We start from the raw sequence: 17,137 nt of genomic DNA on the forward strand, positions 1-17,137 counted from the left end.
GCCTGGTCACATTCCCGCGCTGCACACAGGAAGCAATTTGTTTTCTGTCAAAATAGACATCAGCAACAGTAACCTTAGCGCTGCACACAGGTTAGGGTATATCTTCAGCAGTTTGATAGTATAAACAATAATGTAATGCTATAACTGTGCATAATGGCTGTTGTTACCTCATAAACGAATGTTTCAGTAAGGTCCGCTTGACAGAAATCTTTTTTTTTTTTTGTAACATTTCTGTTCATGAAGGCCAAACAGAGGCAGAATAATAAAATCAACAACATAAATCACTGAAAATGAAGGCTGAGAAGGACAGACAGAGTTTTATTAAAGTTTTCGTTCAAACGCTCCAACAAATGTAGAGGTGAGCGTGTGAGCTGAGTCACATGGGCAGCAGAGCTGGGAAAGAAGCCAACGGAAATAGCACAGCACTGTTGTGTCTGCGCCGAGATGAGGTCTGAAAAGGTGCAGGTTTGGTGACCTGTGTTTGGCAGCCTAAACCACACCGATGAATGACTTTGAAAGACTGTCTTCAGGGGACGCTGTATTTGAGTCACACAATTACAGAATGGAGGGCAGAGAACAAAATAGCCAGCACACTGACACAAGGTCACTGTGTTCATTCAATATTTCTACAGGGCATGTTTACGGTATAAAGTTATGTTTAATGAAACATATTTGTATATATATCTATATATATACATACATATCTACATATACGAAACTATACTAGGATGGTGTAACAAGTGGCATATATATGTATGTATATATCTATATATATATATATATATATATATACATATATAGATATATACAAATATATATCTACATATACATATATATGAAATTCTACTAGGATGGTGTAACAAATGGCATATATATGTATGTATATATATATACATATATAGATATATACAAATATATATCTACATACACATATGAAACTCTACTAGGATGGTGTAAAAAGTGGCATATATGTATGTATATATATAGATATATACGCATATATATCTACATATACATATACAGTATATACGCACACATATATACTTGTATATATATATATTTATATACATGCACACACACACACACATATATATACATATATATATATATATATATATATATATATATATATATATATATATATATATATATATATATATATATATATACTACGGCTATAAACAACCAAAGACTAGTGATCAATGATTATTAGACTAAAACATTGAAATATGCCCATTCTGATGTGCTCGTGTACTCAAAACGTACGGAGCAACATAACGAAGACAAGTTAGCTTACCGTTTGTATATGATATGTTTGTAGTCGAGCTGTGATGTGAAAACTGTTGCTGGCAAACTTTGCATTTGACTCTTTTATCGCCACCTACTTCTGTAAAATGCCGCCACAGTGGCGATGTCTTTGACATGGAAGTTAGAGGAGCACTGACTGTAGCTCAACGTTAAATAAAACTACCGGACGTTCTGTAGTCTTTCTGTCTCCTGTGGGTTGGGCTAATCCAAAATACTGACAACAAGGGGGTGTTCTCTGAAGACACGCTGTGATCTGTGGAATAAGGTGTGCTCTGAAAACACCCCCATTAGCACTTGGTACATTCCTCCAGATGAAATCCAATTAACCTGAGACTGTATGAAATGAACTAGGCAAAAAGTCGAATGATCAGAATTTGAGTTGAACCTGAACGTATTGACTATCGACCAGTAGATTTTACAGCCCTAACCTGAAATGCTGTTACTACACATGCTCAATCAGTGGAACAGAATAGAATAAATCCTACTTTCAGTCCATCATTTATCTCCCAAAACGCTACAATATACACAGACAAAATGATTAGAAGCATGTTGCGAGGCCTCAGTAGGATTCTATTAACACTTCAAAGCTGTGCATTTCACCTACGTACTCACAGGGTTTTAATGTATCACCTTTTTCTCTGTCGGGTTACAAAGAGAGAGATATAAGGGTGGAAACTGATGAAAACTATGTTTTGTTACAGAATAAAGATGATATATAGTAGTAGTATAGTCTATAGTAGTCAAATCATGTTGATTTAAAAATAAATATGTATATATATATATATATATATAAACTATAAAATGTTCTATAAAAATGCTGGTGCACCTGCATTGTACAGAAATAAATTGTATATATATATTTCCTTCTGATTATCTCTCATTGTAATATGTTACCTTTATGTCTCAATTATCCCTGTGACTGAGGGTCATTATTGTAACACCTTGTCCATAAAGCCTTTAGCTGTAAAATACGCTGTGATGCGAGTTGACTTCTCACATTTTACATGTATTAAATTCACCTTGCAGCCAGACAGAGAGCTACAGCTCCATGTGGACAAGAAACTTAATTCACTCGCAACTCTTATTATCATTTCACTCAAGCCACAAGTGTGATTATGCCCGTTCTTAACCATCGCTCAGTCTGGTATCCATATATCTGTCTCATTCCTCTTTTTCCCCGTGAAAATCCTACTTTCTACTCCCGCTATCGCACTGGGGCTGTGCCGGTGATTAATCAAAGCAGCGAGCTCTGACACACGGCTAAATTGGCTGCTCTAACCTGATATATAACACAGGCTGTAGTGCCGACTAACACGGCGAGTCCTCTGGAGGATCCCAACTAATGCAGAGATAGTGCAGGTTTTGGAGCTCAGGGCAACACAAATTCCGAACCCCTTCTCTCTAATATAATCTTCTTCTAATGCTCTCCGTGTATTTGGCCATGTATTGAGGTCAGATGCCATACAAATGGGAGAAAGTGATGGGGTAGCAAACGTATCCATCAAGAGAGAGAGATACGACTTTATCCGCGCAATAAATCACTGCAGAAATGAATATGTTGAAGACATTTACATGATTCTGTGGATGTGCTGCAGGAAAGAAAAGGTGGAATACATATAAGTGATATGATTATATCTGACTCCCTTCTGGTGCTGTTCTCTGGTGGTGGCTAAACTGTGAATCTGCAGTGTAGCAATCGCTGTAGTGCTGTATTTGTTTTATTAAAAAAAAATTTAAAAAAAGAAGCATTAATCCTCACATCGCAGAATGACAAAACTTGATAAAAGGATGCGGTTGAACGCTTCTGTTCTCTGTGTCTAACATAGTGTAAAAGGCAATTTGTTTTTGCTGTGTTCAGTTGGTTCATTAATTTATCTGTCAGTAGAAAAATTAATAAATTGAAATTGAATTTCACCAACAACTCAATTGTTGGAATAATGACAGTAATTGCTTTTTTTTTTTTCAATGAATTCCCCAAAATTGTTTGACACGACAAATGATGACACACTCCAAATTAAGTTACATCTATACTAACAGAGAAAATCATCACTATTGTATACGTGATTATTTTAGGATATACAGTACAGTAGTGGGGCTTTATTTCTTATGTCTCTGCCTATAAATCCTTACAACGTATGGCCACAGGCCACACGTTTTAAATTAAGCCGAGAGTTCAGTTTCTGATTGAAGCCATTCTTGATTGTGTGCTTTAGTTTGTGTGTGACAGAGGGAAATGAGAATTATTGATGGAATGAGCTGCCAAAGCACCGCGATGAAAGCAATACTTGAACAACTGGCCTCTGATCAGTGATGTTAAACAGAATTTAAACGCACAGCGTGTCGCTCTTGCCACGAGGGGTCTCTCAATCAAAACTATAACAAAAGACCTAGTTCAATTACATTGAAAAGCGGCGTGGGATCATGGGAATTGGTGTCTCGTCTCGTTTTAGTCTCCCCGTGTGTTTGCATTTTACAGGGAGGGCTACAGTGGCAGACAACACTGGCTAACTAGTAACTTCTTGGTAAACTCCCTGTTACTAGTCATATTTTCCCCTTATTTTCCCCTCTTTTCTTACCTGAGCGACCGTCTCTCTGGATGTCTACATGGTGCCAGGCCCCGTCATTGACCTTTGCCTGTGTGGCCTTGACCTTGATGGTCCCAGAGCCCATGTCCAGCAGCAGGTATAGCCCCCCATCCAGCAGCTCAACAGCAAAGAAGTCCACCTTGTTGTTCTTCTGGCCCTTAACATCCCGCCGGTGCTGGGGCTTCCCGTGGGTGAAGAGAATCAGCCCGTTGGGTTCAGACGTGCGGAAGTCGAAGGAGATGGAGCCCACGCGCTTGGTGTTCCACTTTGGCAAGGCCAGGTAGGAGTCAGGAGTCTCGAAGTTGATGGGGTCAAGGGTGGGCACATTTTCACACTTGAAGGCAATGTCGCCCTGGAGCTTCATCTTGGGGTCAACGATGCGAGCGAGACGGGACAGTTCCAAGCGGATGTCGTTGTTCTTGTATACCACCTGGAGAAGAAGTGCATCGGTTAATATACACTGTTGTATAATTAAACCAATACATGACATGCCCCGAAATGTAAAGATTACGATTCTATGCCAATGCAAATTAGTTTCCAAGTTTGTTTTCTACGCCGTTCACTATATCTGAGATAATCTGCCAGTGCAGCAAAGGGTAGAATGACTTCTCAGTGCAAATACTGTCATACTCTAATAGCATCATTCTCTTTTGAAATTACATATTGCCGGTTCAAGGACAACAGGATCAATAAAACTAATATCTTAAGGTGTGTGGGGGCCCAATTTGTTTCTCAGTCATTTTCTATTTTGACTTCAATTTATACACAGTGAAATGGAGATTGTGCACAAATCCATTACTGCGTTTTCATTTGATGAAACACCTGCCGACTGGGTGAAGTGCGTGACAAGCAATGGCTAAATTATTGGGGGAGTCATCGCCCCTAATGTTCTTAAAGCAACGCGCTTTATCAATTGACGGTGGCCCCCACAGGAGTATCCATGACCCTGTGAGAATACGCCCAATATCATACCCATTTACTCGCCATAAATTCAGCTCAACCCCCTAATCCATACAAGCAGAAAGCAGCGCCACATTACAGTCAAATACAACAAAATACCACAGAAAAGGAGAGCAGAGAATTGTCAATTGGAATCCAATGAAGTGGAAAATTAATGTTTTTTTTTTTCTTCCTTATTGAGGAGGAAGACAGGCCTCTTATAGTATATAGGGCAGTGAGTGTGCAGGAAAGGCAACACTGATAGAGGGAGAGCACAGCTGTCAGCAAACAGATTTTGTTGCTGTGGGATTACTGATAATCCTTGAAGATTTGACAGTAAATCAACACAGGTGACCTGAGCAGCAAGCAGGACTGACGGGAAAGAGGGATGCTTCTTTAATAATAAAGAAAAACAAAACTGTGAAGAAAGGAAAAAATATTTTAAAAAAACAAATGGAGATATCTTGATTAAATGTGCCACAGGGTTTTAAAATACAATTGCGTGTGTGTTTGTGCACATGTGTACATCTATGTATAGGACAAACGCCGCGATGAAGCTGTCAATGTGATTAGCAAACACACTTTATTCACATGACACGCACTGTCAAGCACAGTCTACTCTTTACACTCCACACTAATGGAGATCATGTAGATAGATGAACGTGCGTCGACCTGCAATTTATTACTGTGTGAACAGGAAGCTACATTAGAAATGCACAGGACTGTGATTTCCATGTGTTGATTATTTGATTATTAATACCATCTTTTGATTCATGTAATGCCTTTATCTGGTGTTGTTGCTTTTTTGTTCTCTGAGAAAGGCAGCCTGTTCAAATGTGAATATTATTCCGTCTCAAGCCACTGTTAATTATACGGCCCTTGCATGAAAATAATATTTATGCACTGAATTTGTTCGACCAAGTGATAAATTATTAAGTAATTGCAAGAAAATGCATCTTTTATTAAACTCGAATCAAACCATGAGTTTCTCACTAGATCCATTTCTAATGCACCATGGCCAGCCAAAGTATGATCAAAGCATCCAGAATTATTTGGGATTCGTCAAATTGTAATGAAGCAGAGGCTTAAAGTAACACAATATAGGAGTTTCTCTTGGTTTACCCCTGAAGTAAAAGGTATTGTTTGTTACAACTGTGGCTGTGGTAACATGTTCGTTTGTTGACGTATGCCGTGAAGTAAAAATGTTGAATACATGAGACTACAATTTTTTACAGTGTCTGCAAAAAGTTTTGGCAAAAGCAATCAGGACATGTAATTCTCAGCATTACATTAAAATGTGTAATGCAGGGCTTACGATTAAGGTGCTGCCACAGTAATAGTGGCTTGTTTACTTTCGTTTACAACCCACATTTTGTCTACACTATAAAAACATCATTTCATAATTTAGGATATAATAATGTCTGTAACTGTTTTTAGTTTTTTTTCCCCCTCAAACAAATACACCACAAAAAAATCTCAGTTGAGAGGCTGATCAAGAACATTTTTGGTGAATAAATAAAATTGTTTTAAACATTCAAGATTCCATTTTTCAGTATAGGTGAAATTTTAACATAACCAGGAAAACAAATAAATGTTTGTTGGATGCCTACACTGTTTCGGGAGTTAGATAAATCAGGTGTTTTATTCCAAAGTAGAGTAAATAAAACTGAAATATGCAAGTACATCTATATTGTGTTTGGCTAAAAGTCTGTTAAGGACACAATAATTGCACCAATACCTTAACCACATCGTCATGCCATGAGATTCTCTTTAGACAAATGTCATGTACCAATTCTTTATTCTCCACCAGCCACTTTTCAACATATTACTTGAAAAAAAAACACAGCGATTGTTGCAAAAAATGATATTTCACAACAATATTACAGCTGCCCTAAAGCTCAAAGACCATCACTCATTGAAACAGCAATGTTTTCGTCTGCAGCCAAATACCTTGCATTTCACATTAGCCTTTAGTTTACAGGGCATGGGAACAAACTGAATATTACACAATAAGAGATGCTTTAGTGTTTCTCATTTGCAGTGTGGCTTTTTAATAACACTGTGATGACCACTATGCCATTCTATGCAAATCAATGCAACTTGCTTCAGGTCCACATCACTCAGTCTCTGTCTGCGAGACATATTTTTTTGGACGGAATAATTAAGGGCCTTTAAAGTCTACAACACAATGTTCCATCAGAGCAACAACACACTTGTCATCACTCTCAGTTTCCTTGACAGAGGAAAGTCTTTACACACTCTTTCAGGCACTGCAGCATTGTACTGGCACACACTAATTTTACAATCAACCACCTCCAATCTGCTTTGGGATTATGATCTCGTCTGTTCTGCTGCAGGCTGATCAATAAGTTAATCGAAATGATGTTGTAAAGGAGGAACTGACTACCGCGGCTACGTGTACCACATCCTTTCCTTTGTTATGCCTGCGCTTGGCTTCACCATCCCATGGTCTATCAGCAGCCTTATGGGGCCCATTCATAATGCAAGCACAAGGGACTGTAACGACTCCATGAAGCCACGATCTTTCATCTCTGCATCTGGACGGTGTATTGATCGACTCTGGTAAGGCTACATGGAGCCGGGAGAGGGAAGGGCAGGTGGGAGGATGCACAGGGCGAGCACACGCACACACACACACGCACGCACGCACGCACGCACAAATGTACAAGCACAAATATATAGTCGTGCACAATCTCCTCCCTAATCTACTTCAGATCAGTGCGCACGTCCTCTTGGTCTCGGCCACAGCTGTTGTCAGCTGCTGATTTAACCCAAATCTTAATGAAGAAGCAGGGTAAGTCCAATGAAGTGGACTGAAGATAAAAACACAAACACATACACAAAGACACACAAGGTGCTTGAGAAAAACTGCAGATGGGGCCCTCTGTTCAAACGCACAAACGTACACAGGAAACCATGTCATGCAAATACATATTCACAGATGTAACTGCACACACAGAAGCATATACAACACAACAAGAACTTCCTGGGGGACGGATCAATGTTAACAGTATAATTAAATGACTGATGGATGAATCACCAGCTCTAATAGTCAGTCTTTTTCTTTTGACAAAGAATCTGAATTTAATATCTATAATAGCCGAGATCCAATTATGTAACAATATGAGAGTGAGTCCATCCGGATTACAAACAATATTGTCCTGCTTTGGTTTGAGCTTCCAGTTGTTCAGTCTTAAGGTTGGTATTTTTTTTTTTTTTTACATGTCATTTTACAACTCTCTAAAAGAAATCATATTCCATTAATATTTTATCGCAGTAGAGTTTTATGCATTGGATATTTCACATCTTATCTTCTCGGCACATAAAACCAACAGACCATACACTATATCACTAGAGACTGAGCAGGGGATGGTATCGTATTCTTATAGTGTGACAACCTTAAGCAAAAATATCACAGTATCAAAATGTCACCTCCTTCAACCACTGTACCATTAAAGAGCAACTAAACCACTTTTTTTCCAGGTGCAAACCAGCGTATACAACAATCTAGTACCTGATCTCCACAGTTTTGTATTGAAATGATACATTTTGTGATAAACATCTCCGATCCGTCGCCAGCTACTACATTCAAATTTTGCTGTTTGCTTTCTTTGTCCACTCTTGCTGCACTGGTACCCTCTTGACTAATCAGTGCAAGGCTCATCATCACAGACTCCTCCCCCCTTTATAGCCACCAGAGGCGTCGCTTCTTAGCCTTTCCCTCTCCATCGCATTAAACGCAGTGTGAGCTATTGAGAAGATAATATTATATATATATATTATATAATTTAGCTGGTGTCAAATGCTACCCTCTCTCTTCTCTCAGCCCACTTCTTGGCATTTTTCAAAATCAGGCACTCGGAATACGGGGTTTAGCTACCCTTGCGCCTACTTGAAGGGGGGTGGGGTCATGTTACTCAACAACTCACACTGTAGGCAACTTTTGCAGGTCCCATATGATTATTTAAAAACTGTGGTATATCTTGAAACCAGTGTCCCACGCCAACTAGAGATCACCTGAGGCATGCCAGGGATGTTTTTGTGTGTAATTTGGGTCCATTATTTATTATTTGGCTTCATAATTGAGGGAATATAGCAGGACAACATGCTAAAGATGTCATACAAATGTGCCCATACAATTTCTCATACAACTTGTCCCTCTGTCGTCACACCTCCACTGTCTCCTCCAAGACACTGCACATCAAGTGTCACGTTCAAAGATTCCACCGGTGTTACTTCTCTGTCTTTACTGTCATTTTCTACTTGTGATACATCTGTCACATAAGCTGTCAGAGTGAAATATAGCACAGTGAAACATGGCTCCATATGCACAGGATGAAAGTATCTATATTTGAGCTGTCTCCATCACTGAATGTGGTTCCTGGTAAGGAGTAGATGGTGGTTTGGTGATGTTTTGCCAAGATATTCAGTGACTATTTTCATGGTGTTCTACTTCTCCTTCTGCTACTCTTACATTGTTTTTTTTGTTTAGGTTCACTTTGAGTTTCATTTTATGTGCGAAAAAAAAAAAAAATCAAAGAAATAATGTTTTTGTTTTTTTTTTACCTTATATGGAACATTTTCAGATACTTAAAAATACATCATAGCCAACTGCATTTCCAAAAACATCAACTGCCAAAGTGAGTTTAAGAACTGACTGCTATTCAAGCAAATTCAATAAATTAGAGTTTAACTTTGGAAGTATTTGTGTACACTGTGGGTGTGCACGTGGTTTGTTTTTTTTCCTTGTGGAAAGTGACTCAGAGTATTTCAGATGTAGTATAGTGTGGCACAGTGTTAATGACAGAGACTTCAAAAATTGAAAGATAATGAGCTATCGTCTCTGTTTATAGCTGTGTGAAGGAGCACAGTTCTGGCTCAGCAGTACATCGTGGATCTCGTATGCTTTCCGTTGTTCTAGGTGTAATTGTGCTCACTGGGACAGTGACTCAAATATTCAGAAACGTCTTCCAGAGTTTTGTACTGTCACATATTGGTTTTTGCGGTTGCTGTACGGAATTACCAATAAACCAACGACGTGTCACAGCTTAGCATCAACCAGTTTAAGGTGAAAGATGAAGAAGACATCCCATTAAACTCCATAATTAAAAAAGATAGGGTTGGCATTTGGATTTTTTTATTGGAGGTTAAAACAAGAGCTGCCTGAATTTAGTAGGGTGACTAATACAATATTGATGACGACAGTGTCCCAGTCAAATGCCAAATATGGGTCCCTTGCCTTCTTTCTGTGTGCCTTCTTTCTTTATCTGCATCCATATCAGGTTTCCTTTTTACATTCCCCACCTGCTGACAATTCATTAGGCACTCCCTTGTTTTTTTCCCCTCCAAACACTGACACCTCCTTCACTGCAATATCTCTTTCCCTGCTGGTTACTCATCATCAAGCGCCTCTCCTCCCTCACCAGAAATGAAAGCTCATACCTCAGCCTCCCCCATGGGTTTCATGCGTGTTACTACTGCACAGCACCAGGGGTAACACGTAGGTGCCCTCTGACACCAGAAGGAGGGGGTCGCATACTGTGAGAGCTAACGGTGACGATGGAGAAGGCACTGGCTGTGTCACGCTGAACACAGGCAGCTGCGGATTTGCCTCTCGGTTTTGTAACACGCTGCCGTCCACATGGCGGAACACGAGCGTGGGCGGGACATGTGGCTTTTGTGTTTGAGTATGGATGACATCCCCGTGTGGCCTTTGGGCGCACATGAGTGCAGTGGAGACTGAGCGAGGGAAGCGCTGTGAGGGTCACACACAGCATCTCTCTTTGCGGACAGAGAGGAGTGAAAAGGATGTATTCTCTCAAGCCTCTTTCACACTGAAATGAATGGGTGAACCTGTATTGCCATTGCCAATTAATGAAGCAGTTCTCAACTTTTTGTACCTTTTACTTCAGACCGCCTATAAGCAGTCTTTCAATTTGATGCGATGGATGAAATAAAATAAAAATATTTTAGCTGTTGTGGTAATGGCCGAAAACATAATACGTCTTATATGGTTGCTCTGGAAATGAGTCAGGATTTTGTGAGGAATAGAGCCCAATCGAATAACAATCTATCTGCAGAGTTATTTGACCCTGGAGTGAATGCCTTTTCAACACAGTTTGACCAGTGGGGTATCACTGTAGCAACGCAGGGCTCCATCAACTTATCCATCACCTTTTTATTATCTCTTTTATTATCACTCTTGCAGTAACTTTTCTGCTTCCGTAGCTTTTGAAACACAAACACAACACAACACAACACAACACACACACACAGCTACTGAGCGCCAAGCAGTGGTCCACAGTCTGCTGAATCATTCTGTCTTCTCCTGAGGGTATTGAATCCAAAGAAAGAGGCAAAGAGGACAGGAAAGAATAAATATAGGGTAGGAAAGAAAGAGATATTCAGAGAGACAAAAACAACTGATGCATAGAGAGTATGTGTAGATGAGAGTGTGTGTGTGTGTGGGTAACTACACAAATCCAGTCCATAAAAAACAAAACAACGATAGGCTTAATGGATTGATCAAAGAGATTTGTGATTGAAAGGAGGTCACATGGCCCGCTGTTTCATTTCCACGGTCCCGTGTAGCATAAGGCCTTGTGTCTGCGTCATGCAGCAGAACATAATGAACAGTTGAGGACCACACAATACTACCACCATCCAGCCACACGGTGAATCACCGCCATGTTTCCATCCTCCCAATGCACGCTCTCAAGGGCCAACTCATGCTGAGTCACGCTCATTTGGATAATATTAGAAACACGCGGAAGGTACATTTGTCTCGGTATCACAGTCCGTGACATATAATTAAAGCTGCATTATGAGTGAAGAGTGTATCAAATAACTTAGTTTGACGTGAAAAGAGGTCACTAAAGACTACACGACAGGATTATCACCCAGGGACAGCTGATTTTTTGGGGGATTTTGATTTTATGACGTGTAAATGGATACTGTTTAGGATGTTTCTCTAAGCTTTGATCATCTTAGGGTGTAGGAGCTAAAACACCATTTATTTTCCTCAGACATTTGCAGGGACAACAATGACAAATGACAGCTAATGTTAAATCTTAATTGCCAGGTGTGTCTACAGAAAATGTATATAATAGTGCGATTGCGTATAAACTCATTTGTATTCAATGTTTATAAAGTAATTCTAACAACCTCACTGTACTTTTGACTGCTTGATTACTCCGAGAACTGTACAAGCGAGTGAGGTTTAGGGTAAAATAATGGTCTCTGGACAAGTTACCCATTGTTTCTGACAATTGTGTCCGCCTCAGCCATTTTTACAAGGCTAGTGAATTAAACTTTAAACATACACTATGCTAATGCTGGCGACATAAACCAAATAACCCGAGGCACAATCAAATAAACAATTAGGCAAAACACATATAGCACATAGCCTAGTAAAAATTCTAACAGATAGCTTTAGGTAAAAAAAATAAATACTGTACATCACTCGGTGGACGTGGAAACATTTCCCTGACAACCACGATTCAGGTGGAGTAACAGTGGCATGAGGCTTGCTCTATTTTGGTGCTTCAGATGTGTTAGTGGGCCTGCTGTACTGGCACAACTGCTCATTTATGTTTCATGCTTTATCCTGGACCGACTACCATGGCTGTCAGGAAGTGCAAAACAACAATTCCTACCCTGTCTGGCAGCAACACAACCATGAATACAGAAGTGTCATGAAATCCAACACATTCAGATCCTAGAACACAGGCTGTGGATCACCAAGGGGATCATTACTGCGGCTGTTCATGTTATACTTAAAGTCCCTCCGTGTGTTTATTTTATTTCTGTTCACTTTCATATAAAATCCCAGAAATGAGTCCATTCTTCCAAAGCTGAGTGAATTGGTATTGGACTACATTTATACGAGGGTTGAAACACATGACCCACACCAATGATCATGATACAGCAATTATAATCAGTATTTAAATAACAATAACAACCATAAAATGACAGTGTTTAACCGGACAATACATGTTGTCCCTAAAATAGGTTCACATTACTCTAAATTCTGTGATAAGCACCACTATCAGAGGTCAAAGAGTGACACAAGTCAGGAAATATGTTGCGAGTGCCATAGACTTTATTACACCTATATTAGCTTCCCTTCATTGCCTGCCAACACATTTTAACATTTTAATGACAACTATTAAAGCATGTTTTGGTCTTGCTCCCAAATATATTTTTGATCTCCTCTTACTTTACGAGTCAGGCCATAAATTGAGGTCTTCATTTAAAGGTCCTCTTAAACTGAGGACTGAGGATGGCCAGGTATTTTCAGTCTGGGACTCCATTTTATAAACTTACTTTTACAAGTGTGCTTTTATTGGGTCTTTTAATACATTTTATATCATCTGTTGTCTTCGTGTTGTGAAGAGTTTCATTCCCTAATGTCATTATTTATTCTAGGGTTATTCTGCTACACTTTGTGAGCTTGTTTTGAAAAGTGTGACATAAATAGAGTGATTAATATCATTACTATTAACTTATTGTATACTGTTTTGGTCAGTACAAGGACATATGACAAGTCACATGACAAGTCACACTCCCCCATTTACATACTGACCATCTAATTAGTGGTCGACTCTCGCTGCACTAGATAGAGCGCTTGACAAAAAAAAAAACCCACAGGGCATGTAAATTATTTATTCATAAAGCCTGTAGGTAAAAGTAAAGTCATTGCTGGGTCAGTGCCAGAAATGTTCATCTCTTTATACAACATGGTTGCGTGTGTGTTTATGAGCGAGATAAAAACACAAAGTATCACGGCAGTTCGAAGACAGATACGGGACGCCTCCGCCAATGTGGTAATGACTGGAGGAACAAGAGCCTGAGCCACTCAGCCGAAACATAACACAGTGCAGACAAGGTGACTTTCTCCAAGTCATCGCTCGAGCACATGCATCTGTGTGTGTGTGTGTGTGTGTGTGTGTGTGCGAGCATATGCTCACACACTCCAAACACATAGTGCGGTTTGAAAGAAGGTAGTTTAGCTTATGTGAAAGGAATGTTAGAAGGTGCTGGACTAGGGCTCCATAGAATTTATTGCCTCTTCTTTAAAAAATACAGTATAATGGAAGTTAAAAAAATAAATAGATTAAAAGGATGGAGGGGATGAGACAAGGCTGCATATTAATGTCCTTTTAGTAACTTTTAGAAAATTATTATGGGGGCTTTTCAAATACAACACATGTGGCTTTCTTTGGTCACGTTTCCATTATCTGGGTTGAAGTCAAGCAGGTAAAAGCTGCAGTGTGTCATTATTCTGTCTCTGTTTGGTCTACAGGAACACAATTGATGAAACAATACTTGTATGGTGTCTTTCATCTAAAAACAAGCTTGCTTGACGTCTTGCTTTACTAGCACAATATTGCTGTGTATATCTTGACATAAAACTATCGCTCTCCGTGTGCAGAGTGGGAATGTCACCAGGTGACACAAGATGCAAACAACGCTATAGAAGAAACATAGAGAAAGTTGTGTGGTTATAACATTACAAACTACCACGTGTGTGTGTGTGTGTGTGTGTGTGTGTGTGTGTGTGTGTGTGTGTGTGTGGCAACACTGCAATCCTCTCAGGTACAACACTCTTATAACCTCATACAGTAAATAAAGTCTAAGCATCTGGGTTTTAATGTTACCACACAAAGATATAAAATGAACTTCTAAATTCAGATACATACCTCTAAAGCTAAATCTTTGCTGGGGTAGCTTTAATTTTTTTTGAATTTCCCTTATGTGGGATCAATAATGGTAAATCTTACGCTATCTTACACACGTCCCGCATCACAAAAAAGATGTTCTCGGTTGTTGTCGTTGTTGCTGATGAACCATGCAAACTGGTATTTGAGCCATTCGAGAGGGCAGTCACAGTAGTAGTAACGAATGTGATCCGTCCCACCTGATCTATAATTCATCAGATTTTAATCAGATTTCAACAATGTGGGTGGTTATCAGCCAGCATAGTCATGAGAGCGCTACATGTATGATCACATACAACTGATGATGACAATATACTCTCGTGTGGTTCTGCACTGTGACACAGTATAGTTCAAGTTTTAAAAAAAAGGAAAAACTATAATGAAATCTCAAAGACGGAAACAGAAGGAATCGAGGCGGACTGCTTTTTCCCGCACCTCTAAAGAGTCACCGTACTTCCCTTTATTATCATTACTTGCTGCAGAATAAGTAATAGTGAGCAAAATGTAAATAACAGGGCACGGAGAGCCAACAAATGCATTATAAATGTCTCGAAACAACAGCACTTTTTCGTATTTCATCACAGGCGTATATTTCTTTCAGACTGCTGCCCATGGGGAGGCGTTTTAGCGGCACTCTCCAGCTGATGCTGCAAATTACATGTGACAGAAGCAATTTTGGGATACTTTCTCACACACAAACTGGTGTAAGTGTTACGAATTACATTAAGTAAGGGAATACTGAAAAGTCTGGTACGCCCTCTGCCAGCTCAGCAGCTTTAATTGATAATGCAATTTTATTTTCCTCCCTTTTCATTTCCTTCTCAGGGAAAGTAGGCTGATCATTATTTTTCTCCATGTCTTCAAAACAGCAGCCCTGCTGGGAAAAACACTAATAAAGCAGTTGAGTGCATGACAACTAATCCCCGATGGAGAAACTGGAATTTGATGCAAATGTGGACACAATATTTGGGATGAACATCTAGTACAACATGTGTACATCTGTATTCAGTCACTCCTACCTCTCGGAGGCAGCCCATGAAATTGTTGCTAACTGGAGATCCCGGCAGGTCCGCCGTGCTGGGGCTACCACCCACGTAGAAGAAATCATCAGAGCCCAGCATGGTGTAGTCCTCCTGGGTGTAGCCAGTGGTGGTGAGGATTCCATCAACGGAGATAGTCACCTGTTGAGGGGTAACACATAGCCAAAGCCCAGCCATTACAGTCTGGTATTTGATCCCATGCTGTGTCTAAAACACACTTACTTCCTTGGTCTGCATTCAAAATGAGCTATTTGAACGTTTCTTTCGGTTCTGCTGTGGAGGTTGGTTTTCTCATTTGACCTTTTTATGTTGTTTTTTTTCTTGAACAGAATCGTTCAGTAACTTGCGGCTTGCGGATTGTTTTTGGACCAGACAGCGTTTGGATTTTTGTTAATGGAATAATTTGCCATAGGATTCACAGGACAGGTAAAGAAAATATGGGACAGGCATATTTTCTTTATCTTTGATGGGGGTAAGAGAATGGATCCTGGGTTTGGTTCTGAAACTTCAGGTTGAGGGGAGGGTTAGTACAATGTTCAAACCAAGGACAAATTGATTGCACTTGTCTTAGTTTCGGGGTTCATCTGGTAACTGCAGACACACACATGTACAGTACACACGCATGAGGACACAAACAGGTACACTGACGTGTGCACGCACGCCTACACTCGCACACACGCACGTCCTTTCTCACACCATCCGTCCCACGTTCTCTCGCGTTGTCCTCTCTCTCGCTCACCTCGACATTTATAAATCCATACACATGCAAAACAAAGGGAGGCTTTTCACACCACATCAATGTGCAAACCAAGGTCATCACTGGTAGAAGGCAAATTAAACACACCTAATTGGACATTTAAGGGAGTAAGTGGATCAATGGTGCCATGCAAAGCCGGAGCAGGCCACACGGGGTGCAGATGCTCATGCACAATCAAGACCAGAGCCCATAGTCAAACACACTCTCAGAGAAGCTAATGCTGATCTTTGATGTCAGGTTCAAGTGTCATGGAGTCGCATGTTTTCCATGTCACTGAACAAACCGATCCAGGATCAGTGCGCTTGCTCTTTGAAATGTTCTGCATATGGGCCCAGGCGTGAGGGTTGATCAAGGTTGGCCAAACCACACAAACACCACTTTCACCAGCGTGCCACAAAAACACACACGGGGGAGGGCAGAGTGAGTGATACAGTGATAGGTGGAAAGTGAATTAGAGTGTTAGTGGTTATTTTTGTTGATAGGGTTGAGGTTGTATGAGTTGGGAGTTAAGAGGTTGATGAGGTGTGGGCATGCCATGCGCCATTGTGAGTTGGAAACAACTGTCAGAGCTCCCGCAATGATAGTCAAGGGTTGCCATTTTTTGGTAGATTGTCTTTTAGGGCTCGGTGTCGAGGTCACCATCTTTGGGATTGTGGTAAGCTTCTGTCAGTTCTGAATGACAGTCCTCACAAAAAATGGGGACTTTTTTTGTGCAAAAAACAAAAAAAAGAGAAAAAAAGTTGCCTTATTGACAAAGGCAAAGAAGTA

General features: G+C 40.1%; 1 protein-coding gene across 11 annotated transcripts in view; it reads right to left on the reverse strand.

Annotated features, from left to right (window-relative positions):
• LOC122784154 (neurexin-3b) overlaps window positions 1-17,137 on the reverse strand; it is a 279,349-nt gene that overhangs the window by 194,187 nt on the left and 68,025 nt on the right. For all 11 annotated transcript variants that reach the window (XR_006362148.1, XR_006362147.1, XM_044049273.1 and 8 more), the window contains 2 exons: window positions 15,592-15,753; window positions 3,885-4,323 (listed from right to left, as the gene is read on the reverse strand). Coding sequence is in view for 9 of the 11 variants with exons in the window: in XM_044049273.1 (XP_043905208.1) it covers window positions 3,885-4,323; window positions 15,592-15,753 (601 nt within the window). In the remaining 2 variants the exon portion in view is untranslated. The remainder of the gene's footprint in view (window positions 1-3,884; window positions 4,324-15,591; window positions 15,754-17,137) is intronic.

Source organism: Solea senegalensis, linkage group LG17 (assembly GCF_019176455.1).
Source record: "Solea senegalensis isolate Sse05_10M linkage group LG17, IFAPA_SoseM_1, whole genome shotgun sequence".
Taxonomy (NCBI): Eukaryota; Metazoa; Chordata; class Actinopteri; order Pleuronectiformes; family Soleidae; genus Solea; species Solea senegalensis.